Here is a 26,251-nt window from a genome sequence, read left to right as displayed (position 1 = left end):
AACGTGGGACCTGGGGAACCGAGCCTCGAACTGGGGTCCTTAGGCTTCACAGGCAAGTGCTTAACTGCTAAGCCATCTCTCCAGCCCCATAGTGCCTATTCTTTCTCTTTCCCTGTCTCAAATAAATAAGCTGAGCATGGTGGTGTACGCATTTAATCCCAGCACTGAGGAGGCAGAGGTAGGAAGATCGCTGAGAGTTTAAGGCCAGCCTGAGACTACATAGTGAATTCCAGGTCAGCCTGGGCTAGAATGAGACATTGTCTAGAAAATTTTTTTTTAATATTTTTTAGTATTTATTTTGGTTTTTCAATGTTTCACTCTAGCCCAGGCTAATCTGGAATTCACTATGTAGTCTCAGGATGACCTTAAATTCATGATGACCCTTCTACCCTGCCTCCCAAGTGCTGGGATTAAAGGCATGTACCACCATGCCCAGCTTCCCATTTTGTTTCTTTTTGTTTTTTAATATTTGTATTTATTTATTTACTTATTTGACATGGTGGTGCATGCTTTTACTGCCTGTACTCTGGAGAGTGACATGGGAGCATTGTTGAAAATTGGAGGCCAGCCTGGACTACAGAATGAGTTCTAGGTCATTCTGGGCTAGAGTGAGGTCTTGCTTTGAGAAATAACAGTCTGAAGCTGAGGTTGTAGCTCAGTGGGTAGAGTTCTTGCCTGCCCTGTACACACACAGCAATAGGTTTGGTCCTCAGTACTACATAAAAGCCAGGCAAGGTGCTGCACACCCGGAATCCCAGCATTTTGGAGGTGAAGGCAGGAAGTTTAGAAGTTCAAAATCATCCTCAGCTCATATGGAGTATGAGGCTAGCCTAGGCCTCAAAAAAAAAAAAAGTTTCAAAAATGTCAGATATGGTCAGCCCAATACCATTCCTTTCTGCAGAATAAATCTTACCAGTAGATAATAGGAACTTCTCTTTGCCTCGCACGCCCTCTGGTGGACAACATGTTCAACCATCTTTTCCAAATTTCTCTTCAATCAGGCTTCATGGCGGGGCTTTTGGAGAAATGTCATTTCTTCTTTCTCCATACCTCACTGGCCTTTCCTCTGCATTACTAGGAAAACCACTCAAATTTCAGATACTTTGTTCACGTTATTCAGTTAGTCTCAAACTTTTTGATCTCAAGATCCTTCTACACTCTGAAACAATTACTGACCTCCAGAAGGATTTTTTAAGCTAGCCATGGTGGTGCACACCTTTATTCCCAGTACTTGGAGGCAGAGGAAGGAGGATCACTGTAAGTTGGAGGCCAGCCTGGGACTACAGACAATGTCATGTCAGCCTGGGCTACAATGAGACCCTACTTCAAAAAGAAAAAAAAAAACAAAACAAAAAACAAGCCGGGCGTGGTGGCGCACACCTTTAATCCCAGCACTCAGGAGGCAGAGGTAGGAGGATTGCTGTGAGTTTGAGGCCACCCTGAGACTCCATAGTGAATTCCATGTCAGCCTGGGCCAGAAGTGAGACCCTACTTTAAAAAACCAAAATAATAAATAAAAAATAATAAAAATAAAAATTTTCAGAGAAGAAAGGTATTGTTTTTCTTTGCTACAGTCCCAACCCAAGCAGTTTTTCAAATGCAGTGTGGAGGTGATAGCCATGAACTTCCTTGGCGGGGGATATGCTAGGGATAGAGCGCAGGCCTCTCTGCCACTGAGCTGTATCTCAGCCTCTTCAAGTTCTTCAGTGTCTGGCTTGACAGAAGGCAGCTAGATTCTCCTATCTGCTTCCACAGTCTGTTGTAACATGTTGTTTTGAAGTATTTATAGGAAAATCTAGCCTCACACAGACATACGGTTAGAGCAGGGGGAATACTTTAATAGTCTTGTCTTTGCTTTCTTTGTTGTTGTTTGTTTTTGAAACAAGATCGCATGTAAGCCCAGGCTAGCCTCAAATTCGTTGTGTAGTTGAGGATAACCTTAAACTCTTGATCCTCTTGCCTCCCTCCTCCCAAGTGCTAGGTTAAGACCTTCAGGTAGTCTTCCTACTATTTGAACACATTATTTTGATATTACGCCTAAATTCATCAAGTAGTCTTTTTTTTTTTTTTTTATGGTGATAGAGAGCAAATCCAGGGCTTCCGTCCTGCGAGGCAGGCACTTTACCACGAGCCCCAGCCCCGGCAGGTCCTCAGATGCACGTGCAATTGGAGTGCACGACGTTTTCACCCTCGGTCACAGCGACATCCACCAGCTCATCTTGCAGCACTGTGAGCAGATAGGTCTCTTACCCAGGCCTGGCTTTCATTACCATGGATTAACCGTTTGGAAGTCAGTGGTGCAGAGCTTCTGAGTTTACAGATTTTTCAAGATAGAGATAGTAACAACCAAAGCCAACAAACTATCCTCATGCTGGGGAGATGGCTCAGCAGTGAAAGGCTCTTGCTTGCTGCAATACCTGTTGGTTCAGGTTTAATTCCTAGTATCCACATAAAGGCAGATGCACAAAGTGGTGCAGGTGTCTGAAGTTTGTTTGCAGTAGCAAGAGGCCCTGGCACACCTACAGTGTGCCTCTCTCTCCTCCCTGCCCCCTTCCTCTCCTCTCTCTATTTCTGCCCCCCCCCTCTCTCTATATATATATATAATCAGTCCTCATTTGTTAGTGTCACATTTGGCCAATAGGAGTTTCTCAGACATTTCGAGTTTTGTTTGAAATTTCCAAAAATTGTTGAAGCCAAATATGAAGGCTTACATCTATGATCCCAGCACTCCAGAGGCTGAGATGGAAGAATCGCCATGAGTTCTGTAGCCTGAGCTACAGAGTGAGTTCCAAGTCATTCTGGGCTAGAGTGAGACCGCACCTGAAAATAAGGAAGAAAAATTCATTGTTATGTTTTTCGAGGTAGAGTCTTGCTGTAGCTCAGGCTGACCTGGAATTTACTATGTTGCCTTGAACTCATGACAGTTGGCCTACCTCTGCCTTCCGAGTGCTGGGATTAAAGTGTGCACCACCACACTAGTTTAACTAAATAAAAAAAAAAAATTTGTTCATTTTTATTTATTTATTTGAGAGTGACGGGGGGGGGGGGGCTTCTAGCCACTGCAAATGAATTCCAGACACGCATGCTCCCTTGTGCATCTGGCTAACGTGGGTCCTGGGGAACCGAGCCTTGAACCGGGGTCCTTAGGCTTCACAGGCAAGCACTTAACGGCTAAGCCATCTCTCCAGCCCAACTAAATTATTTTTTAAAAGCTCTTCCCTGTTAAGAATCCTCAGTTTTCACTGGTAACAGGTAATGTCAGTTATTTTCCTGAGGTGATGAGCTCACGTTACTCATTTTCAAGAATATTTCTAGTGTTCAAGTCTGAAATTCCATGGTTTTCCATTCATCCTGAAAGGGCAAGTGATAATTTCTTAATGACAGGCATGTGGGTATCTCCCACTGGGCCACTCAGTACTAAAATGGCTTGCACTATCTGGATTTAATGGGCTGATGGTTAACTTCTTTAAGGATGTTCTAAGAGTGAAGATGACTTTTTGGCCTGGCTGTGTGTGGGTGTGGGTGTGTGTGATGTGTGCAGATGCACTTTCCCTGTGCACATGTGTGCAGAGGCCAGAAGAGGACGACTGATGACCTCTGTCACTCTTATTTCCTTGAGAAAGGATCTTTAATTGAACCTGGAGCTCTTTGTTTTTTTTTTCTCTCTCTCCCTCTCCCTCTCTCTCCCCCCCCCCTCTCTCTTCATTTTTGTTTCTGTTAGACTGGTTGACCAGCAGTCCTCCTGTCTGTGTCACTCTGAGGTAGCCGAGGTTACAGGAGTGCACACCCACACTCAGCTTTGCACATGGGTGCCGGGGATCAAACTCAGGTCCAAATGCTTACATAGCAAGCAAGCACTAAGCCATGTCCTTATCCCCTGTTTTTGTTATTATTGCTGTTAGTTTCTTTTGAAGCAGTGTCTCCCTCTAGCCCAGACTGACCTCAAAAATCATGGTATCAGGCTGGAGAGATGGCTTAGCGGTTAAGGCACATGCCTGCAAAGCCTGGGTCTTTACCCAGGTTCAATTCTCCAGGTCCAATGTAAGCCAGATGCACATGGTAGCACATGCATCTGGAGTTTGTTTCAGTGGCTAGAGGCCCTGGTGTGCCCGTTCTCTCCCTCTTCCCCCACCCATCCCTAATAAATAAATTAACCTGGGAGGGGGGGATCATGGTATCCTCCTACCTCAGGTTTTTTTTTTTTTAAGATTTTAAAACATATATATATTTCTTTGGGAGAGAGAGAGAGAGAATGGATGAACTAGGACCTTCAGCCACTGCAAATGAACTCCAGACACATGCATCACTTTGTACATCTGGCTTATGTAGATCTTGGGGAATTGAACCTGTGTCCTTTGGTTTGAAGGCAAGTACCGTAACCATTAAGCCATCTCTCTAGCCTTACCCCAGATTTTTGAGTGCTGGGATTAAAAAGTATATGTCATCATGCCCAGCTTTTTTTTTTTTTTTTTTCCCCGAGGTAGGGTCTCACTCTAGCCCAGGCTGACCTGGAATTCACTGTGTAGTCTCAGGGTGGCCTTGAACTCTCAGCAATCCTCCTACCTCTTCCTCCCAAATTCTGGGATTAAAGGCATGAACCACTACTGCCCAGCTTTTTCTTCTGGTTTTTGGAGGTAGGGTTTCACTGTAGCCCAGGCTGACCTGGAATTCACTATGTAGTCTCAGGGCGGCCTCAAACTCACAGTGATCCTCCTACCTCTGCCTCCCAAATTCTGGGATTAAAGGAATGAACCACTACTGCCCAGCTTTTTCTTCTGGTTTTTGGAGGTAGGGTTTCACTGTAGTCCAGGCTGACCTGAAATTCACTGTGTAGTCTCAGGGTGGCCTCAAACTCACAATGATCCTCCTACCTCTGCCTCCTGAGTGCTGGGATTAAAGGCGTGCACCACCATGCTTGGCCTTTTTCTTTTTTTTGAGATAGGGTCTTACTCTAGCCCAGGCCTGCCTATAATTCACTATGTAGTAAATTCAGGGTAGCCTGAAACTCATGGTCATCCTACACCTCTGCCGCCTGAGTGCTGGGGTTAAAGGCATGTGGCACCACGCCCAGCCAACCCTTGTTTCTTTTTTAATTTATTTTTTAACTTTTTATTTATTTATTTGAGAGCGACAGACACAGAGAGAAAGACAGATAGAGGGAGAGAGAGAGAATGGGCGCGCCAGGGCTTCCAGCCTCTGCAAACGAACTCCAGACGCGTGCGCCCCCTTGTGCATCTGGCTAACGTGGGACCTGGGGAACCGAGCCTCGAACCGGGGTCCTTAGGCTTCACAGGCAAGCGCTTAACTGCTAAGCCATCTCTCCAGCCCCAACCCTTGTTTTTTTGATACAGGGTCTCATGTAGCTTAAGATGGCCTTTTAACTCACCATGTAGCCAAAATGACCTTGAACTTCTGATCCTCCTGTGTCTCTACCTCCTTAGTGCTGGGATCAAAGGCATGTACCACTATGCCCAGCAGGTTTTTTGTTTTGTTTTGTTTTGTTTTAATTTGTTTGAGACAGAGTCTCATGTAGCATAAGCTAGCCTCAACTTTGAGAGAGAGTGGGTGCACCTGGGCCTCTAGCCATTGCAAACACTCCAGATGCATGCACCCCCTTGTGCATTTGGCTTACGTGGGTCCTGGAGAATTGAACCGGGATCCTTTGGCTTTGTAGACAAACACCATAACCACTAAGCCATCTCTTCAGCCCAAAATAAAATATTAAAAAAAAAAAAAAAAACAGTTTTGCAGCCAAGTGTGGTGGCATACACCTTTAATCCCAGCACGTGGAAAGCAGAGGTAGGAGGATCTCTGTGAGTTCAAGGCCACCCTGAGACTACATGGTGAATTCCAGGTCAGCCTGGGCTAGAGTGAGGCCCCACCTTGAAAAAAATAGAAAATAAAACAAAACAAAAAAGTTTTGCAGCGGGCTGGAGAGATGGCTTAGTGGTTAAGCACTTGCCTGTGAAGCCTAAGAACCCGGGTTCGAGGCTCGATTCCCCAGGACCCACATTAGCCAGATACACAAAGGGGCACACGCGTCTGGAGTTCACTTGCAGTGGCTGGTAGCTCTGGCGCGCCCTTTCTCTCTCTCTCTCTCTCTCTCTCTCTCTCCCCCCCTTTTCTCTGTCTGTACTCTCAAATAAATTAAAAAAAGTTTTGCATGCATGTAGTGTGTATGGTGTGATGTATGTGTGATGTATGCATATGTGTGTATACAAACATGTGCCTCCGTGCATGCGCACACCCTCCATTGCTCATCTGCACATTTCCTTGAGACAGGCTCTCTCACTGATCCTGGAGTTTGCCATTTAGCTTAGCCTCAGTGAGCCTTTGGACTTTACTCCGGACAGGATTGGGGTTACAGACATGCATGGCCACACCCAGTTGTTTATGTGGGAGCTAGGGAATTAAACCCAAGCAGTCTCAGCCCCCACCCCTCATCCAGCTCTCATGCTTCCGTGGGACATGCTCTTACCTCCTGAGCCGTCTTCTCCAGCCCTAACTTAGCTTTGAGGTTATAGACTCTTTGGAAGACTCTTGGAGACCTGCTGTCCCCTGTCCACAGGGCACACTTCCAGAACTGCTGCTAGGCACATCAGCCTTGAGCGTGACTTTCAGTATGGGATGGTTCATCCTGCTCTTCGTTAGAGCCTTGCTGTTTTGCCCCCGTGATATGACATCACTGTTCAGGGGCCCTTTACTCACAGAGTATTGTTTCAGTTTCCCCCTCAAACTGGCTGCTCTACAGGTCCTTGTGTTCCTTGTATGCCCTTGCTCCTGGGGTCAAGGAATAGGTAACCCCTGTTTTCAAGGCTTACGACATTGGCCCCTGGGCCGTCTCTACCCGACCTACCAGCTATGCCTGAGATCTCACGCGTGCTTCTGGCTTGCAGGTGGAGCATGACCCCGCCCATGGTGAACGCTTACTATTCGCCCACCAAGAATGAGATTGTGTTTCCGGCTGGGATCCTGCAGGCGCCATTCTATACCCGCTCATCACCCAAGTAGGCTGCCTCCATTACTGTCACCTCAACTCCTCCTCCTCCTCTCCCCAGTTCAGTCCAGCCCTGTGCCCATAGCTCAGTCTTTCTGAACCATTGGTGCCCAAGAGTCCAGATGGCCTGGGATTTGGTGCCAAGCAAAGAACTCTCCACATGCCCTGCCCTTCCCTCCAGGTGCCTCTTGGCCTGGAAACCCCCGCACAGTGGGGATGAGAGGTGCATGGCAAAGAGCTGAGAGCCCTGTTTGGGGGAAACGCTGTTCTCTAGACTGTTCCAGACAACATTTAAAACAGTCAGATCTGGGGTTGGGAGCACCATTCCAGTAATGAAACCCATGACAGATCCCTGGGCAAAAAGGGTGACGTGGGGCCCCCAGCCTCAGTCTGCTCTTCCATATGAGCCCCTACTCTGCTGGGGTGACTGAACAGGAGCTATGAGTGGTGCCCAGTGGCCACAGCTGGCACTGGAAGACTCTGCCACGCCTCCTATCTCCAGAGCCATGTCCCCACAAAGCCCTGCTTGACTCTGCTGTGTCTCCGGCCTGGGAAGCAGGGTCACATAATTGGGCTTCACTCTTACCTTTCTGTCCCATTCTTCCCCCACCCCATCCAGTGCCTTAAACTTTGGTGGTATTGGTGTCGTCGTGGGCCACGAGCTGACTCATGCTTTTGATGATCAAGGTACGGGTTGCTTGGGGTCCTCTGTTAAGTAGCTTTCTAACCACTTCGTCTCTGCTTCCTAGTTCCTTCACTCCTAAGGGTTATAGTATTGGAGACAGAAGGATCAAGGTTCAAATCCTGCTGGTATCACCTGCTTGTTGAGCTTCAGAACCTCTGTTGCTCTGTCTGTAAAATGGGTGTGAGGATGGCAGGTGGTGTTGGGTGGGCTGGGAAGATTACTGTAAAGCCCCTGCTCAGGGCAGGTACTCCTATTTTGGAGGGGGTGTTAGTCATCAGCAGGGTGTATGCACTTGTCCACCATTCCAGGAACTTCTCTGATCTGACTCTAGCCAGAGGAGTGCAGTTCAGGCCGTCCTTGTCAGCTACTGTCTAGACTTCTCATTGTCTCCTGTGTTGGGGATTCCGCAGCTAATAAGGAAAGGCCTGGACTGCGTATGATCCAGGGTTGCTGGCTGTATTTTCTTTGGCTTGGGCAGATACCTGTTCCTTGGGTTCAGCAACCCTTTGCCAATGTTGAAAACCAGCCCTGGCCCTCTGCGCTCTTGAACTCATTGATGGCCGGGAGCGCTTTCCTGCGTCATCTCCTGTAACTGGCCCAGTTTTCCACTGTGAGGACAAGCCTCTCCCCATGTTGCCTATAGGGTGAGGCAGTGGGATGAGCAATAAGGAGCAGCAGGTCCCACCGGGTCACCACTCTCTTCCCGCTGCAGGACGAGAGTATGACAAGGACGGCAACCTCCGGCCCTGGTGGAAGAACTCGTCCGTGGAGGCCTTCAAGCAGCAGACGGAATGTATGGTGCAGCAGTATGGCAACTACAGCGTCAACGGGGAGCCAGTGAATGGCCGCCACACCCTTGGGGAGAATATTGCTGACAACGGAGGCCTCAAGGCAGCCTACCGGGTATGTCAGCTCCCTGCAGGCCTTGGGTCAGCTGTAGCAGCGCTGTGCCACTGTTTTGCTTGTTTGAGAAATGGGTTTGAGTCCTGCCTGAGAGCTGGCTGGAAAAGCAGCCAGCCTGAAGCTCAGCCCATAGAAGACTTCCTGCCCAGAGTCTACCTACCTGAGACACAGGAAGAGGCCTGGGCTCGGTCAGCCTGTAGAGCCTCCCATCCTTTCCTGAACTGGGGAAGCTACCACCACCTCAGGCAGCAGGAACCTGGGAGAGAGGGCCACAGTGGACAGGAAGTCAGTTCTGAGTTCAAGCCCTGGCTCTGGAGTAAGTCAATGACCCTGAGCCTCAGTTTGAATGGCTGGAAATCCTTAGCACCTGTACCACTGCACTGTTGGGAAGGTGAAACCTGGTGACTTGGAGCAACGTCTGGCCCAGAGGGGTACTCAAGAGATGTCACTGAGGCTGGGCATGGTGGTGCACGCCTTTAATCCCAGCACTTGGGAGGCAGAGGTAGGAGGATCACTGTGAGTTCCAGGCCACCCAGAGACTTCATAGTTAATTCCAGGTCAGCTGGGCCAGAGTGAAACCCTACCCTTGAAAAATAAAAAAAAAAAAAATCAAAAGTAAAAAATAAAAGAAAGAAAAAGAGGTCATTGAGCTAGGTGGAAGAGAACAGGACAAGAGAAGTGGGGTGTCTGGCAGAGGGCAGGTTCCTCCTCCTAGTGATGACAGTAAGAGCAGCAGACCTCGAGTCCCTAGCCATTGCCCAGCTGGGTATTAGCATCCCTGTTTTACAGAGGAAGAACTCAACTCAGAATATTACAGAACCTAAGCCCGGCGTGGTGGCGCACGCCTTTAATCCCAGCACTCGGGAGGCAGAGGTAGGAGGATTGCTGTGAATTCAAGGCCACCCCAAGACTCCATAGTGAATTCCAGGTCATCCTGGGCTAGAGTGAGACCCTACCTCGAAAAACCAAAAAAAAAAAAAAAAAAAAAAAGTATTGCAGAACGTGCCTGATGTCCGTCAGTCAGTGGACTTGTATTGAGAACCTTCTACCCATCTGTGCTGTGACTTAGGCATTGGAGTGGTAGGCCCTGCTCCTGTGTAGCTGTGACATGAGTGGAGGCAGGGGACAGCAAAAACTATCTAAATACAGAAGGAAGGGTGGGTCTGGTACTGATGTGAGGAAGAGTATTAAATAAGGCCAGGTGATGAGTAGATTGTAGAGGAAGTCAGGGCTGACCTTCTGAAGGGAATAACACTTAAATTTACTCATTTATTACTTATTGAATTATTTTTTGAAAGAAAGAGAAAGAAAAGAGGGAATGGGCATATCAGGGCCTCTAGCCACTGCTCCAGCTCCAGTTACATGCACCACTTTGTGCGCCTGGCTTTATATGGGCACTGGGGAATTGAATCCAGACTGTCAGGCTTTGCAAGCAAGTGCCTTAAATGCTGCTCCATCTCTTCAGCCCTGAATTAAAAATAATAATAATTTATTTAAGAGAGAGCAATAGAGAAAGAGAATGAGCATGCCAGGGCCTCCCACCACTGTTAATCAACTCCAGGCACATGTACCGCTTTGTGCATCTGGCTTTACGTGGATATGGGGGAATTGAACCACGGTTGTTCAGCTTTGCAAGAAAGGACTACTTTAACCATGAGCCATCTCTCCAGCCCTGAACTTTAATTTTGTTTTGCTTTGTTTTGTTTTTCAAGGTAGAGTTTCGCTCTAGCCCAAGCTGACCTGGAATTCGCTATGTTATATCTGCCTCCCAAGTGCTGGGATTAAAGGCGTGTGCCGCTAATCCCTGCTCCGGCTCTCAATGTTGGCTTCAATGATAAAAGAAGCAGGGGGAAAGCTAGGACATACGTAGTCTTCTCAGGAGGAAAAGCGAGTGCAGAGGCCATGAAATGAACACCAACCTGGCACATTCAGGGACAGGAAGAAGGGAGCAGAGAAGCCACCGGTTTCAGAGCAGGGCAAGCTCCCCCCTCCCCCCCACCAGGGTGAGAAAGGAGCTTGGGTTCTAAGCTGGTGACAGTGGAGAGGCGCTGCAGGATTCTTAGGGGGATGTTATGGCCTAACTTACCCTCTCAAAGAGGTCAGTAAGCCTCGTCTATCTAAGTAGTTTTAGGAAAGAGCCATGCCTGTCACTTGTTGCCTATAGCTCCTTTTCACCTCTAAGAGCAGCTGAATGCTTAGCCCAGGGGCTCTTGGCCCACAGAGCTGAGAACTTGACTCTCCTGCCCAGCAGTCAAAGGCCCTTGTTTTCAAATCCTGCTGGTCAGGGTCCACATCCCCAGTACCCATGTACTGCACCACTCTGCACATCTAGAGTTCATTTGCAGCTGCAAGAGGCCCCGGTGTGCACATATTTCTCCCTCCCTCCCCCCTCTCTTTCAAATAAAATAAAATACTTTAAAATATTTCCTGTTATTTTTATTTATCTGGGAGAGAGAGAGGCAGGCAGATAGAATGGGCTTGCTAGGACCTCCATCTGCTACAAGTGAACTCCAAGTTCATGTGCTACTTTGTGCTTCTGGTTCCTGTGGATCCTGGGGAATGGAACCTTGGTCTTTTAGCTTTGAAGGCAAGAGTCTTAACTGCTTAAGTCATCTCTCCAGCCCTCAAATAAATGAAAATATTAAAAAGAAAGAAAGGAAGGGAGGGAGGGAGGGAGGGAGGGAGGGAAGGAAGGAAGGAAGGAAAGGTCCTGGTCTTTGGGCCTGCATGACCAGGGCTAGGAGTCTGTGGGCCGCGCTGGGAAAGCTTAGCGGGCGGGCGTGCACTTGCACGTGATCTGCTGTCCTTTCGTGCTGTGCTAAGGTTGAGGCGGGAATGGAAAGTGCACTTGTGGGAGTTGGAAGCAGTGAAGTGTTTTTTAGCCATAGAGTTTAACATTCACCCTTTCTTTTTCTCCCACCCATCCCCCTTTTTTTGTCTGTTTATTTTATCCAGGTAGGTAGGGTCTCACTCTAGCCCAGGCTGACCTGGAAACCCAGTATGTAGCTTCAGGCTGGCCTTGAATGCACAGTGATCCTCCTACCTCTGCCTCCCAAGTGCTGGCATTAAAGGCATTTGCTACTACATTTGGCTCTTTTTCTTTTTTTGCACAGGGTGGGGAGGTGGTGTTTTCTAGGTAAGGTCTCGCTCTCGCCCAGGCTGACCTGGTATTCACTATGTAGTCTCAGGGTGGCCTCAAACTCACCTCCTACCTCTGCCTCCCAAGTGCTGGGATTAAAGGTGTGCGTCACCACACCGAGCTGTTTTGCTTTGTTTTGAGGCAGGGTCGCACTCTAGCCCAGGCTAACGTGGAACTCACTCTGTGGCCCAGGCTGGCCTCAAACCCATTCTTATCCTCCTACCTCAGCTTCCTGAGTGCTGGATCATAGGTGTGAACCACTACATCTGGCTCATACTTTCCCTTTCTCATGGGAACCGAGAAGGAAGCTGAGGTCCAGACACCCACCCCTTCCCGAGTAGGTATAGATTCTTGAAAGCCTCCACGCTATCCCCACTTATTTTTATCTATTTATTTGTTTGCAAGAAGAGAGAGAGAGGAAAAAATGGATATGCCAGAGCCTGTAGCCACTATAAATGAACTCCAGCTGCATGCACAAGTTTGTGCATCTGGCTTTACATGGGCACTGGAGAATTGAACCTGGGTTGTTAGGCTTTGCACGTAAGAAGCGTCTTAACCACTGAGCCACCTCTCCAGCCCCCCATCCCCACTTACACTGTGCAGCTCCTAAGCACAGCTCTTCTCTCCTCCCAGGCTTACCAGAACTGGGTGAAGAAGAATGGGGCTGAGCAGACGTTGCCCACGCTGGGCCTCACTAACGACCAGCTCTTCTTCCTGGGATTTGCACAGGTGAGCTCATTAAGGGGATGTGGTGAGAATTTTGGAGCCACGGGTAAGTTCCTCTCGGGTGGTTACCCTCCCAAGGCCATGGCCATTTCTTTATAAGGAGATTCAAGGATCTGGTAGCCTGTAGAGCAGAGAAAAAGATACTCTGGGTAAATCAAGGCCCATGCTAGTTTTAGGGATCTAAAAGTTTTTATTTTTATTTTTTTGCAGTAAGGGCCTCCCTCTAGCCCAGGCTGACCTGGAATTCACTATGTAGTCTCAAGGTGGCCTTGAACTCACGATGGTCCTCCTACCTCTGTCTCCCAAGTACTGAGATTAAAGGTGTGCACCACCACACCTGGCTTAGAAGTTTCTTAAACTATATCAGGTGGTCCCTCAAGTTGGTGTCTAGGTGATAACCTTCTGTTGAGGTTAGAGTTACTAGGCAGTTAGGCAGAGTGTCCTGCCCAGGAAACACAAGGTCTAGACTAAATCCATGTCGTTGGAGTGGGATTCAGGCAGAGCTCTTATTCAGACAAAGCCCATTGTGGACCCATCAGAAACTGCTCACGCTGGGAGGGCACATCATGGAGGGACCTGCCCCCAGAGGGTACAGGAATGGGGACCCACACATCTACTCCATCTAATTCCCTCACAGACAGGGCCTGCTTACTCCCTGAGATCTCAGGACCACCGGGGGGAGGGGGGACTCATTCTGCTAATGTCCTGTTTGGTTCAGTCTGGTGGCCTCAGGGCCTCTCAGTGACCCCAGCCTCTCCCCGTTGCTCCTTCAAAGGTCTGGTGCTCAGTCCGCACACCTGAGAGCTCCCACGAAGGTCTCATCACGGACCCCCACAGCCCTTCCCGCTTCCGGGTCATCGGCTCTCTCTCCAACTCCAAAGAGTTCTCAGAACACTTTCACTGTCCGCCTGGCTCCCCCATGAACCCTCATCACAAATGTGAGGTTTGGTAAGGAGCGAAGCACACAGCCGATACGGAGTTGGGGAAGAAGCTGAGAACCAGTCCCCACGGGGCTGTGGAGTCGCCCCTCCTTACAGGGTACTGCCCAAGCCCCTTGGCCACCCATGGCCTCTTCCCCACACTGGAGGATTTACAGCCAGCTGGCCCCAACCCTGGGCCACAATTTGATACCCTGTGAAGCCCTGGCATTCCAGATACCCCTCTATCCATGCTAGTGGGTGTCAGGCTGGTGGCTTACCAGGCCTGGGCCTCACACTGACAAGGGCAGTGGGATGCAGCCCTTCGCCCACATCCAATGCCAGATACACCACAATACCACTGTGTCAAATGTTTTAAAGATATATTTTTGGGGAAACTCTTTTTTAAACATTGTGGAAACACTGGAAATCTTCAGGGAAAAAATGCATTTAAAACACTTCTTTTTAAAGGAAAGATTGGTATATTTATTATGTTCTGTTTTTCTAAATAACCTGTGGACAAAGGAAACCCCATTGATTTACCAAGGGGACCCTAGACCATTAAGCAAGTCCCCTAAATTGAGTCTCAATTTGCCTCAGTCCTTAGGATGTGCAATTGTTTGTGTAGACAGGGCACGTGGGGGCTGAGCAGAGGGAGGATACAGCTTAGGGGTCCAGCTCGCGGGCAACGGCCCCTGTCAGCTTGTCTGTCCCATCTCTGGACCATCCATGGGAACCCCAACAAGGAAGGGCTTATCCCTGAAGTTGTCTCGGGGGACTCGATGATTGTGGCAGCATGAGGCTGCACAGTCTGGGGCACCCAAGGACCCTAGACTAAACTACAGGGACCCTGTGAGGCTGAGACAACCCTCTCTCCCTGCCCCCCATCAGATACGCATTGCAGTCCAAAGATGTCCTCTTTCAATCCCTCCTCCTCTGGCCACTCCATGTCTGTTGTAGGGACCTGTTTCCTGTCTGTAGCAATTGCCCCATCCAGGGTGGCTTGCTTCACTGATCCTGTTCACCAAGGGAAAGACAGAAAAGAAAGAACAGCCCAAATCCTCCCTCTGAGCCTTGTAGCTGCTGCTGGCCTGGCCTGGCTCCCAGGATCAGTTCTCTAGTGCCTTACCTGAGGCTGCAGCCCAGAGCTCCACTGCGGAGCAGCCCCTGCCCAAGGGCCTTGGCCTCCTCAGCAGAACCCTCAAGCATCTTTGACTAGAAGCCAAGGCCATAGCCCTACTGCCAGGGCCCCCAGGTCTACCCTTCCCAGACCCCAGCAGCTCTGGCCTACAGGGCAGCTGCTCCTGATGATGTCACTTGATTTGAATCAAGCCAGTACTTACGGCTGTACAAACTCCTCCCCCAAGGTGGCTGAGAGCAAAAGGTTCCCCATCCAGGTCTGGGCCTCGGGAATTCCATCCCTTTCCTGAGGGCACAGCATCGTCCAACAGCAGATGGATACATGGGCCCCCCCAGGTAGAGATCACCGTGGTCCCTGCGGGGAGGCAAGCCCTTGTGACAAGACTGGACAGCCCAGCAATACTTTGGAAGAGGTCCCTGGTCCCTTCAAGCAAGTTGAAGACCTGGTAGCTCTTCAAGAGAAAGTTAAGACAGGAGATAGGAAAATTTCTGGGGCTGGGCCCTGTCACACACGGAGATGGGCCTTTCCTGTCCTGGTCATCTTTGCCCCCTTTCCCCTACCGTCTTGCCTCCCCATGGAGGGGCAGTCCTGCAAAGGGTCAGTACCACCAGCCAGATGCAGAGGTCCTAGGCCATGATCCGGCCTGAGGAAGCTAGACTGCACTCAGTGCTCAGGGTGTGGGGGTGGACAGGGGCATGGGGAGAAGAGGGCCCAGGCCTGGCATGGGTACAAAGACAGCCCCCCACCCCACAAGCCTGGGAGCTTCCCTGTGGGTACAAGGACATGAGGTTTGGAGCTGGGAATCTATTTTTTGTATTATGTTTTGTGCTACTGTAGTTTTGGCGTGGCACTATTGTAATTAAAGAACTTGTACCAAGCACCATGTGTCTGAGTGTGTGTCTGTCCTGGGGGGATGTATGATCTGTGAGGCCGTGGAAGGGCCCCTGGCCAGCTCAGAGCTACCCACCCTTGCCTTACCAGCGGCTGCACCTCTCTCCAGAGCAGAAGTCCCTGGGCCTTGACAAATACCAGAATGTTGATGCAGCTAGCTGTGCCCACCTGGCCATTCCTTCTTGGAGGTGCTAGTGTGAGCGCCCCCTGCTGGTGAGAATTTATACACATCTTTTCTCTCATGGTAAAACTAGTTCTTAGATCCCAGGACTAAAAAGTCCAAGATCAAGATGTTGGCTCTTCCCGAGGATGGTATGGGGGAGTCTGCTTCAGGCCTCCCTCCTGGATTCGGGTATTCTGCTACCGTCCTTGGTGCTGCTTGACTTAAAGAAGAAACATTCCCATCTCTGCCTATATGCTCTCTGCAGCTGTTACCTTCTTGCTTTGGGGACAAAACATCTGGCCAGAAGCAGCTTAAGGGAGGAAAGGGTTTCTTCTGGCTTACAGTTATAAGGGGAACTTGCATCATGGCAGAGCAGTCAGCCAGGGAGTCACATCTTGTCGCAGTGGCAGAGAAGCAGCAGCAAGAGTGAGCTAACTGCGTTCTCACTGAGCTGGACTAATAATCCTTAAGGGCTGCCTCTGGTGACACTCCTCCTCCAGCAAGGCCCCACCTCCCAAAAGCTCCACAACTGCCCCAATTCTCCACCAGCTAGAGACCAAGTATTCAAAAAACATGAGCCTGGGCTGGAGAGATGATATAATAGTTAAAGGCGCTTGCTTATAAAGCCTGCCAACCCAGACTCGATTCCCCAGTACCCACATAAAGCCAGATGCACAAAATGCTACATGAATCTGAAGTGTGTTTACCACAGTAAGGGGCCTGGCTCATCCATTCTCTCTCTTAATATTTTATTTTATTTTGAGGTAAGGTTTCACTCTGGCTCAGGCTGACCTGGAATTCACTCTGTAGTTTCAGGGTGGACTTGCACTCACAGCGATCCTCCTACCTCTGCGTCCTGAGTGCCGGAATTAAAGGTGCGCACCACCACTCCTGGCTTTTTTGCTTTTGTTTTTAAGGTAGGGTTTCACTCTAGCTCAAGCTGACCTGGAATTTACTATGTAGTCTCAGACTGGCCTCGAACTCACAGTAATCCTCCTACCTCTGCCTTCCGAGTGCTGGGATTAAAGGTGTGTGCCACCACACCCAGCACTTGTTTTTTGTTTTTAATGACAGAGAGACAGAATGGGCTTGCCAGGACCTCTAGCCACCTCTCCAGCCCAAAATATATTTCTTAAATTTCATTACATATATATATATATATATATATATATATATATATATATATATATAAAATCAGAATTTATTGAATAATAAGAAATTCACAAGGTACAGCAGCTTCAATGACAGAAATCTGTCAGATATCCTTGCTTTCCTTGACAACCCTGGATGAAGTAACAACAAATGTTTTATTCCAATCTTTTTTTAAGAAAATCTTTATTTGCAAACAGAGAGAAAAGAAAGAGAAGGAGAGAGAGAGAGAGAGAGAGAATATGGGTATGTCAGATACCAGGGCCTCCAGCTGCTGCAAATGAACTCCAGATGCCACTCTGTGCATCTGGCTTTAGGTGGGTACTGGAGAATTGAACCCAGGTCGTTAGGCTTTGCTTTAACAGCTGAGCCATCTCTCCACTTTATTCCAATCTTAATTACTAATACTGACAAACCACATTTCGCATATCGCACAGTAAGTTTATTGCTATACATAGGTTACGGAATGGCTGCAAAGGGTTATAAATGCAAGAGGTTTCAAAAGGCCTGACTGGGAAACAGTCTGCGTTATAAGATGACAACTGAACAGACCCACAGAGTCAGGCTGGGGTCAGGGTGCAGCTTCAGAAGGAAAGAGGTGAAGCAAACGGACAAATGAGTGGACGGCAGGTCCAGATGGGCAAACAGGAACCTGGGCAGCCTGTATCTAGGCAATTCTAATAGGCTGCACGGACCGTGGGGAGTTCTCTGCCAGTCAGACACGCACACCAGTAGTCAGATAATAATTGGTGGGGCTGTCACCACCTCAATGTTGGGTATCACTTCTGTTTTTAAATTTTTATTTATTTATTTGACGGGGAGAGAGAGAGGGAGAGAATGGGTGTGCCAGGTCCTCCAGCCACTGCAAATGAACTCCCAATGCATGCGCCGTGTGGCGGTTTGATTCAGGTGTCCCCCATAAACTTGAGTGGTCTGATGCTAGGTTCCCAGCTGATGCAGATTTGGGAACTAATGCTTGCAGGAGGCAGTGTATTGTTGGGGGCAGGCTTATGGGTATTATAGTCAGTGTCTGGCACACTCTACTGTTGCTATTGTCCGCCTGATGTTGGCCAGGGGGGTGATGTCCACCCTCTGCCCATGCTGTTGTTTCCGCTGCCATCATGGAGCTTCCCCTCAAGTCTGTAAGCCAAAATAAACCCTTTTCCCCACAAGCTGCTCTTGGTCTGGTGATTTCTGCCAGCAATGCGAACGTGACCGCAACACGCCACCATGTACAGCTGGCTTACATGGGTCCTGGGGAATTGAACCCAGGTCTTTTGGCTTTGCAGGCAAGCACCTTAACCACTAAGCCATCTCTTCATTTAATTTGTTTTGTTTCTTGACATAGGGTCTCTAGCCCAGGCTGACCTGGAATTCACAACGTCATTGTCTTACGGCGGGCCCAAACTCATGGCGATCCTCCTCTCTCTGTCTCCCAAGTGCTGAGATTAAAGGCATACGCCACCATGCCCAGCCAATAAAAGCACATGAAGCCAGGCATGGTGCTACACGCCTTTAATCTGAGCACTAGGGAGGCAGAGAGAGGAGGATCGCCATGAGTTTGAGGCCACTCTGAGGCTACATAGTGAACTCCAGGTCAGCCTGAGCTAGAGTGAAACCCTACCTCGAAAAACTAAGAAAGAGGGCGTGGGGTGTGTGGAGAGATGGCTTACAGAGAAAATGCTTGCCTGCAAAGCCAAAGGACCCCACTCCAGTTCCCCAGAACCCACATAAACCAGATGCACAAAGTGGTACATGCATCCAGAGTTCGTTTGCAACAGCTAGAGGCACTAGAGCACCCATTCTTTTTCTCTCCCTCCCTTCTTCCCTCCCTTTCTTCCTCAAATAAATAAATAAAAATAAAATATATGGTTAAGGCACTTGCCTGCAAAGCCAAAGGACCTCTGTTTGATTCCCCAGTACCCACATAAGCCAGATGCACAAGGTGGTACATGAATCTGGATTTGTTTGCAGTTGCTGAGAGCACTGGCATGCCCATTCTCTCCCAATTTCTCTCTCCTCTCTCTGCCTCTTTAATGCTGTCAAATAAAAAATATATATATTTTAAAAAATAGGGCTGGAGAGATGGCTTAGCAGTTAAGGCAAAGGTCCCAGGTTCTATTTCCCAAGACCCACATAAGCCAGATGCATAAGGAGGTGCATGCATCTGGAGTTCATTTGTAGTGGCCAGAGGCCCTGGTGTGCCCATTCTCCCCCCTTTCCCTCTTTCTGTCTCACAAATAATAAAATAAATGTTAAAGGGCTGGAGAGATAGCTTAGCAGTTAAGGCACTTGCCTGTGAAGCCTAAGGACCCAGGTTCAATTCCCCAGTATCCACATATGCCAGATGCACAAGGTGGCACATGCATCTCCATATCTGCTTCTCTCTCTCAAATAAGTGAATAAAATACTTAGCTATATATTTTTTTAAAAGATGCTGCATTCAATTGAGGTTTCAGTGCCAGCTATCGAGACGCCAGTGTCCCTTGCCTTCTAGTGGTATCTGAATATACTAACCAGTAGTTCTTCCTCATCACATCATTAACTGACATTCTAGATTCACAAATAATTTTCAAGTGCATAAAAATTTGAATTCTGAAGCCACACCCAGTCCAGACACAGCGAAGTGTGTAGGCTACACCTGTACCCTCAACCTCAGCCTGTCACAGCCCTTGAGACAGGATCTAGGCATTTTTTTAAACCTCTAAGGTAACAGTCAGCTTTTCAGTATTGCTGTTAGCAAGTCTGTGTTTTCTAGTAGATACCTATTGTACTAATGTGCCAACAAAAATTATGTATTGCACATCTGCTTCTACTGTATCCCCATGAGTGCCCTAGAATGTGCGAGAACCCTCATTGGAGGGGCAGTGCCACATTGACTCCTGCTGCAGGTCTGTGTTGTGTGGAATAATCATATGCATAGATTTTATATACATAGTAATTTCCCTTTTTATATGTCAGGTAAATATTTGTAAAGTTATACTCACACAAATGAAATTATTATGATTACTAATATATTTTTTCCATGTTTCATTGCCTGAATAAAACTGTTTACCACTGTTAAAAAAAAAAAAAAAAAAAAAAAGATGCTGCATTCAGTTCAATGGGAGAAAGAAATCACCAGTGAAGATACCCAACAGTGGACACTGAAAGCCTTATATTTGGCCAGCCAGGCCAAATGAGCCAACTAGTACAATAGTGGCACATCTGTTATGGGGAAACCAACCACCGTCTAATTTGACTGGAGGCCTGCTCCATGGGAGGGAATACATCCCTGATACTGAAAACTTAAAACAGGGGTAGTCATGAACCCTAGGAGTGTAACATCTGCTGCTGTCTGGCTAAAAGTATATACTGTGCTCACCAAACTGCCCAGTAAGCACTTCTCTTAATATTCATGCCCATGTATTAATGCTTCTCTCACTTTTGGTTAGAGAAGCTTCTCTTTTCAGTTGGCAGTGACCTTGGGATGACTCAGAAGGCGCCATGGTGCTGAGAAGAAGTGACAGAGGAATGCTCAGAACTGAAATATCTCTATCACACCTTCCAAGGCTCAGGGTCCATTGCAGAAGAGGTGGCAGAAAGAATGTAAGAGCCAAAGGAAGGGTAGGACTCCTTACAAGGTGCTCTTCCAGACACAAATTGGCCTGGATATCCATGACCTCACAGTGCTTGACACCACCTACACAAGACCATCATAATAGAAAGAAAAGATCATGACCCCAAAATAAAAGAGAGACTGACTGAGAGGGGAAGGGGACATGCTAGAGAGTAGAGTTACAAAGGGGAAAATGTGGGTAGGGAGAGAATTACCATGGAATATTGTTAACAATTATGAAAGTTATCAATAAAAATATCTCTAAAAAGGGGGGAAGCTGGTGTGATGGCTTAGCAATTAAGGTGTTTGCCTGTAAAGCCAAAGGGCCTCGGTTTGCTTCTCCAGTACCCATGTAAGCCAAATGTACAAGATGGCACATGCATCTGGAGTCCGTTTGCAGTGGCTAGAAGCCTTGATGCACCCATTCTCTCTCTCTCTGCTTCTACCTCTCTCAAGTAAATAAATAAATATTTTTTTAAAAAGTTTGGAGAGATGGCTCAGCAGTGAAGGCACTTGCTTGCAAAGCCTAAGAACCTGAGTTTGATTCCTCAGTACCCATATTATGCCAGATGTACAAAGTAACACATGCATCTAGAGTTTGTTTGCAATGGCTGGAGGCCCTGGGATGCCCATTCTCTATCTGTATGCCCCCAAATAAATAAAGAAAAATTTAAAAAGTATATTAGAAAAAAGCACATGAAGTGCTGGGCGTGGTGGCTCATGCTTTTAATCCCAACACTGGGGAGGCAGAGGTAGGATTGCTGTGAGTTCAAGACCACCCTGAGACTACACAGTGAATTTCAGGTCAGCCTGGACTATAGTAAGACCCTACCTCAAAAAAAAAGAGAGAGAGAGAGAGAGAGAGAGAGAGAGAGAGAGAGAGAGAGAGCCAGGCGTAGTGGCGCACGCCTTTAATCCCAGCACTCGGGAGGCAGAGGTAGGAGGATTGTCGTGAGCTTGAGGCCAACCTGAGACTACATAGTGAAATCCTCATCAGCCTGAGCTAGAGAGAGACCCTACCTCAGGAAAGAAAGAATGGAAAGAAGGGAGAAGGAAAAGCAAGAAGCATATGAGCCTATGGAGGACATTTCATTCAAACCCCCAAACTCATATGACTAGATAGTCCCGGGCCAGCCTGGGCTACTGAGTTGAGACCCTGTCTCCAAAACAAGGGAGTAAGTCATTGCAATTAATTCAGTCTTCTCCCCGTGGGACCCACAAGTTGGAGGGACTGAAGATACTTGAGGATTGCTTTAAGGTCCTCAGAGTGTTTACCCAAGGTACGTGTTCACTTGCAGGCGGGCCCGTAGCCCCGGCCTCATCTGTACAGCAGGGACACCCTCCTCTCCTTCAACTCCTGTCCTCAGGAGACCTGCCTGTTTAGACACCAGGTCCCTCTCCTTCACCTGCTCCTGCTGCACTCACGCGAGCGCCTCATGGCACCTGTGTCCCTCCGTTTCCCTCCCTCCAGAGCACTCAAGCTTCTTCCTTTACCTAAAACAGACAAAGGCCTCTTCCAGCTCCAGCTCTGGGGCCTGCGCACCCTTCAGTTGGAATTCTCTCTCCACACATCCTTTGCTGATGAGTATGAATCTATGGATTTTGGTTAAGCCTCAAATGTATCTCCTGCCTGTGTGAGTGAGACTGTGCCTTCCATTTTATCCCCGAATGCTCACAACGTTCCCGGACAGGCAGTTTCCCAGCCCTCTTTTATAGACCGAGGACTCATTCAGGGCCATTGAGTTGCAAGGCAGCAAGTGTGGCTAGGCGGTGGGGAGGGGGGAGCTGGATTCTGAACACAGGCAGCTTTCTAAAGTGCTTAAGAAAGTGTGCAAGACCGCTAGGCACTGGGGTGGCCCCAGGCGTGCACTCTGCAGTCACATTTGCGTACACATGCACACACAGGAGGGAGGTGTCTGGGTATTGCCCATCCCTTTCCCAAGAAAGATTTCCTAATTGTTTTCTTGTTCGATTCTCACTGTACTCCTAGCTAGGTTTAAGATACCAGCCCTCCTGATAATTCCTTTCCCAAGGACCAGGATAGCAGGTGGCTTCCTCCCAGCTCTGAACCTCTGCCCCTCCCCAGCTTTTTCCCCCTTCATTAACAGCACATTGTCTTTTTTTTAAATTAATTATTTATTTATTTGAGAGCAACAGACACAGAGAGAAAGACAGATAGAGGGAGAGAGAGAGAATGGGTGTGCCAGGGCTTCCAGCCTCTGCAAACAAACTCCAGACGCGTGCACCCCCTTGTGCATCTGGCTAACGTGGGACCTGGGGAACCGAGCCTCGAACCAGGGTCCTTAGGCTTCACAGGCAAGCGCTTAACCGCTAAGCCATCTCTCCAGCCCCACATTGTCTTTTTTTTTTAATTTATTTATTTTGAGAGCAACAGACACAGAGAGAAAGACAGATAGAGGGAGAGAGAGAGAATGGGTGTGCCAGGGCTTCCAGCCTCTGCAAACGAACTACAGACGCATGCGCCCCCTTGTGCATCTGGCTAACGTGGGACCTGGGAAACCGAGCCTCGAACCGGGGTCCGTAGGCTTCACAGGCAAGCGCTTAACCGCTAAGCCATCTCTCCAGCCCCCACATTGTCTTTTTTATTTGCAAGCAGAGAGATAGAAGAGACATACAGAGAGGGGGCTGGGCATGCCAGGGACTCCAGCTGCTGCAAACGAACTCCAGATGCATGTGCCACTTTGTGAAGCTGGCTTTATGTGGGCACTGGGGAATCGAACCCAGGTTGCTTTGCTTTGCAGGCAGGCACATTCATCACCGAGTCGTCTCTCCAGCCCCAGCAGCACATTCCTGCTCATCAACAATGTCCCGTCCCCACACAGGATTTGATTCCTACCTGGTTCTTCAGAGCTTTACCCTACAGCCTATTAAGACATAAGATGTGACCGTCTGGAAAATGTCAGCTGTCAGTGAACTGTGTGGGTACAAGGGCCTGGCAGAAACTCGGGGAGACCAGGAGAACTGCCAAAGAGTTATCTTTCTCTTTAGGGAAGCCTCAAAATGGTTAAAGAACCAGGCATGGTGGCACACACCTTTAATCCCAGCACTTGGGAGGCAGAGGTAGAAGGATTGACATGAGTTCAAGGTCACCCTGAGACTACATCGTGAATTCCAGATCAGCCTGGGCTAGAGCATCACCCTACCTTGGAGAAAAGAAAAGAAAAAACAAATGGTTAAAGAATCCAGTGCAGGACTGGGGAGATGGCTCAGCAGATGAAGCACTTGCCACTCACTCACGAGTACCTGCATTCAGATTCCCAGGACACATGTAAAAGCCGGACACTACGGGCTGGAGAAATGGCTTAGCGGTTAAGCACTTGCCTGTGAGGCCTAAGGACCCTGGTTCGAGGCTCAATTCCCCAGGACCCACGTTAGCCAGATGCACAAGGGGGCGCACGCATCTGGAGTTCATTTGCAGTGGCTGGAGGCCCTGATGCGCCCATTCTCTCTATATATATATCTGCCTCTTTATCTCTGTGTCTGTCTCTCTCAAATAAATAAGAATAAAACAAACAAAAAATTTTTAAAGCTGGATACTAGTGCTCTCCAGTAATCCCAGTACACCTACTGCGACAAGGAAGGTGGAGGCAAGAGAATGTTCTAGAAGCTTATGGGCCAGCTAGTGTGGTGAAGTAGCGGTGAACTGGAGACATTGGCTCAGGGCTGGGGGGTGGCTCAGTGGTAAGTGCACTTGCTGGGTAAGCATGAAGACTTGATATACTCTGAGGGTTGGTTCCCTGGCATAGTCTGGAACAGCTAGGTGTGGCCTCACATGCCTGTAACCCTGGTCTATGGGGAGTCACCAGGGGTCCTTGGTTGTCTAGTTTGATCCAAAACAGCACTTCCGGCCGAGCGTGGTGGCGCACGCCTTTAATCCCAGCACTTGGGAGGCAGAGGTGGGAGGATCATTGAGAGTTTGAGGCCACCCTGAGACTACATAGTTAATTCCAGGTCAGCCTGGACCAAAGTGAGACCCTACCTCGAAAAAACAAAAAAACCAAAAAAAAAAAAAAAAAAAAAACAGCACTTCCGGATTCAGTAAGAGGCTCTGCCTCAAGGACACACGGAATGCAAAGAGGCCATCTGATGTTCTCCTCTGGCCTCCACAAGCATGCGTGCTCGGTACATGACTCTGCACATATGCATGCGCCACCACACCACACACACTGTACACACGTGCAAAAAAAAAAAAGCAAAAAAGCAGGTCAGCCTGGGCTAGAGTGAAACCCTACCTTAAAAAAAAAAAAGAGGGCTGGAGGGATAGCTTAGCAGTTAAGGCACTTGCCTATGAGGCCTAAGGACCCATGTTTGCCTCTTCAGATTCCATGTAAGCCAGATGCACAAAGGTGAGGCAAGCACAAGGTTGCACATACCCATTAGGTGGCAAAAGCTGGGGTTTGATTGTAGTGGCTGAGACCCTGGCACGCCAATTTTCTCTCTCCCTCCCCATCTCTCTCTCAAACTAAAATTAAATAAAGAAAAGAAGAAGCTGGGTGTGATGGAGCACACCTTTAATCCTAGGGCTTGGGAAGCAAAGGTAGGAGGATCACTGTGAGTTCGAGGCCAGCCTGAGACATAGTGAATTCCAAGTCAGCCTGGGCTAGAACGAGACCCTATCTTGGATAAAACAAACAGGGCTGGAGAGATGACTCTGGTAAAGGCACTTGCCTGCAAAGCCTAAAGGTCCAGGTTTGATTCCCCAGTACCCACATAAAGCCAGATGCACAAGGTGGAACATGTGTCTGGAACTCGTTTGCAGTGGCTTAAGGACCTGGTGTGCCTATTCTCACTCGCTGTCTGCTTCTCTCTATCAAATATAAATAAATAAAGTATATTTTTTAAAAAATAAGAAAAAAGCTGGGTGTGGTGGCACATGCCTTTAACCCTAGCACTCGGGAAGGTAGGAGGATCACTGTGAGTTTCAGACCAGCCTGAGACTACATAGTGAATTTCAGGTCAGCCTGGACTAGAGTGAAACCCGACCTTGAACCCCCCCCCCAAAAAAAAGAGAGAGATCCTGTCACAAACAAGGTGGAAGGCTAGGACAGATACTCTTAGCTGTCCTTTGACCCCATGCACGAGTCTGCATGCACATGTCAAAAAAAGAAGATAATTGAGTACAGTACTGAGCCCAGCAAGAAACAGGTAAGACCTTTACAAAGAAAACCACCACTGATGACCACAACCACCGAAGCAGACCTGAATTGAACTGGGAGGTGGCTCAGCGGATCAAGCTCTCACAGCTCAAGCTGGAGTACCCGAGTTCAAGCCCGGATCCCTAGGAAAAAGCCACAAGCTGTAGCGGACCTCTGTAATTCCACTCCTCCGGTGCTGACAGTGAGACTGGAGATAAGGGATAGGAGAGATTCCCAGACGCTCCTGAAGGATGCAGCAAAGAACAGCAGAGCAAGAATCCAGAGAGAATCCAGGCGCAGTGGCACACACCTTTAGTCAGGGAACTCGGGAGGCAAAGGTAGGAGGATCGCCATGAGTTTGAGGTGACCCTGAGACTACATAGTGAATTCCAGGTCAGCCTGGGCTAAAGAGTAAGACCTTAACTGAAAAACAACAACAACAAAATTCTATTCAGGGCTGGAAGGATGGCTTAGCAGTTAAGACATTTGCTTGCAAAGCCAAGGGACCAAGGTTCAATTCCCCAGGACCCACGTTAGCCAGATGCACAAGGGGTTACAAGCTTCTGGAGTTCGTTTGCAGTGGCTGGAGGCCCTGGCGCGCCCATTCTCTCTCTCCCTCTTTCTCTGTTAAATGAGTAAGCTTTAAAAAAAACTATTTAAAATGCTGTTCAGAGGGCTGGGAGAGCATGGAACAGGTGTGCTGGAGGGTAAGTGAGAAGACCAAATAAGCAGAGAAGTGGGGCACATGGCACACCCAGGGCCCTGTTCACCATCTCCATTTCTTGC

General features: G+C 48.5%; 1 protein-coding gene across 1 annotated transcript in view; it reads left to right on the top strand.

The window, feature by feature from the left end:
- Ece1 (endothelin converting enzyme 1) overlaps positions 1 to 15,386 on the top strand; it is a 61,443-nt gene extending 46,057 nt beyond the window's left edge. The window contains exons 13-17 of the mRNA XM_045149127.1: positions 6,897 to 7,007; positions 7,617 to 7,684; positions 8,395 to 8,585; positions 12,358 to 12,453; positions 13,226 to 15,386. Coding sequence (XP_045005062.1) covers positions 6,897 to 7,007; positions 7,617 to 7,684; positions 8,395 to 8,585; positions 12,358 to 12,453; positions 13,226 to 13,402 — 643 coding nt within the window. The 3' untranslated portion in view covers positions 13,403 to 15,386. The remainder of the gene's footprint in view (positions 1 to 6,896; positions 7,008 to 7,616; positions 7,685 to 8,394; positions 8,586 to 12,357; positions 12,454 to 13,225) is intronic.
- The last annotated feature ends 10,865 nt before the right edge of the window (positions 15,387 to 26,251 follow it).

Source organism: Jaculus jaculus, chromosome 5 (genome assembly GCF_020740685.1).
Source record: "Jaculus jaculus isolate mJacJac1 chromosome 5, mJacJac1.mat.Y.cur, whole genome shotgun sequence".
Classification (NCBI taxonomy): Eukaryota; Metazoa; Chordata; class Mammalia; order Rodentia; family Dipodidae; genus Jaculus; species Jaculus jaculus.
This window is presented reverse-complemented; position numbering and strand designations above follow the sequence as displayed.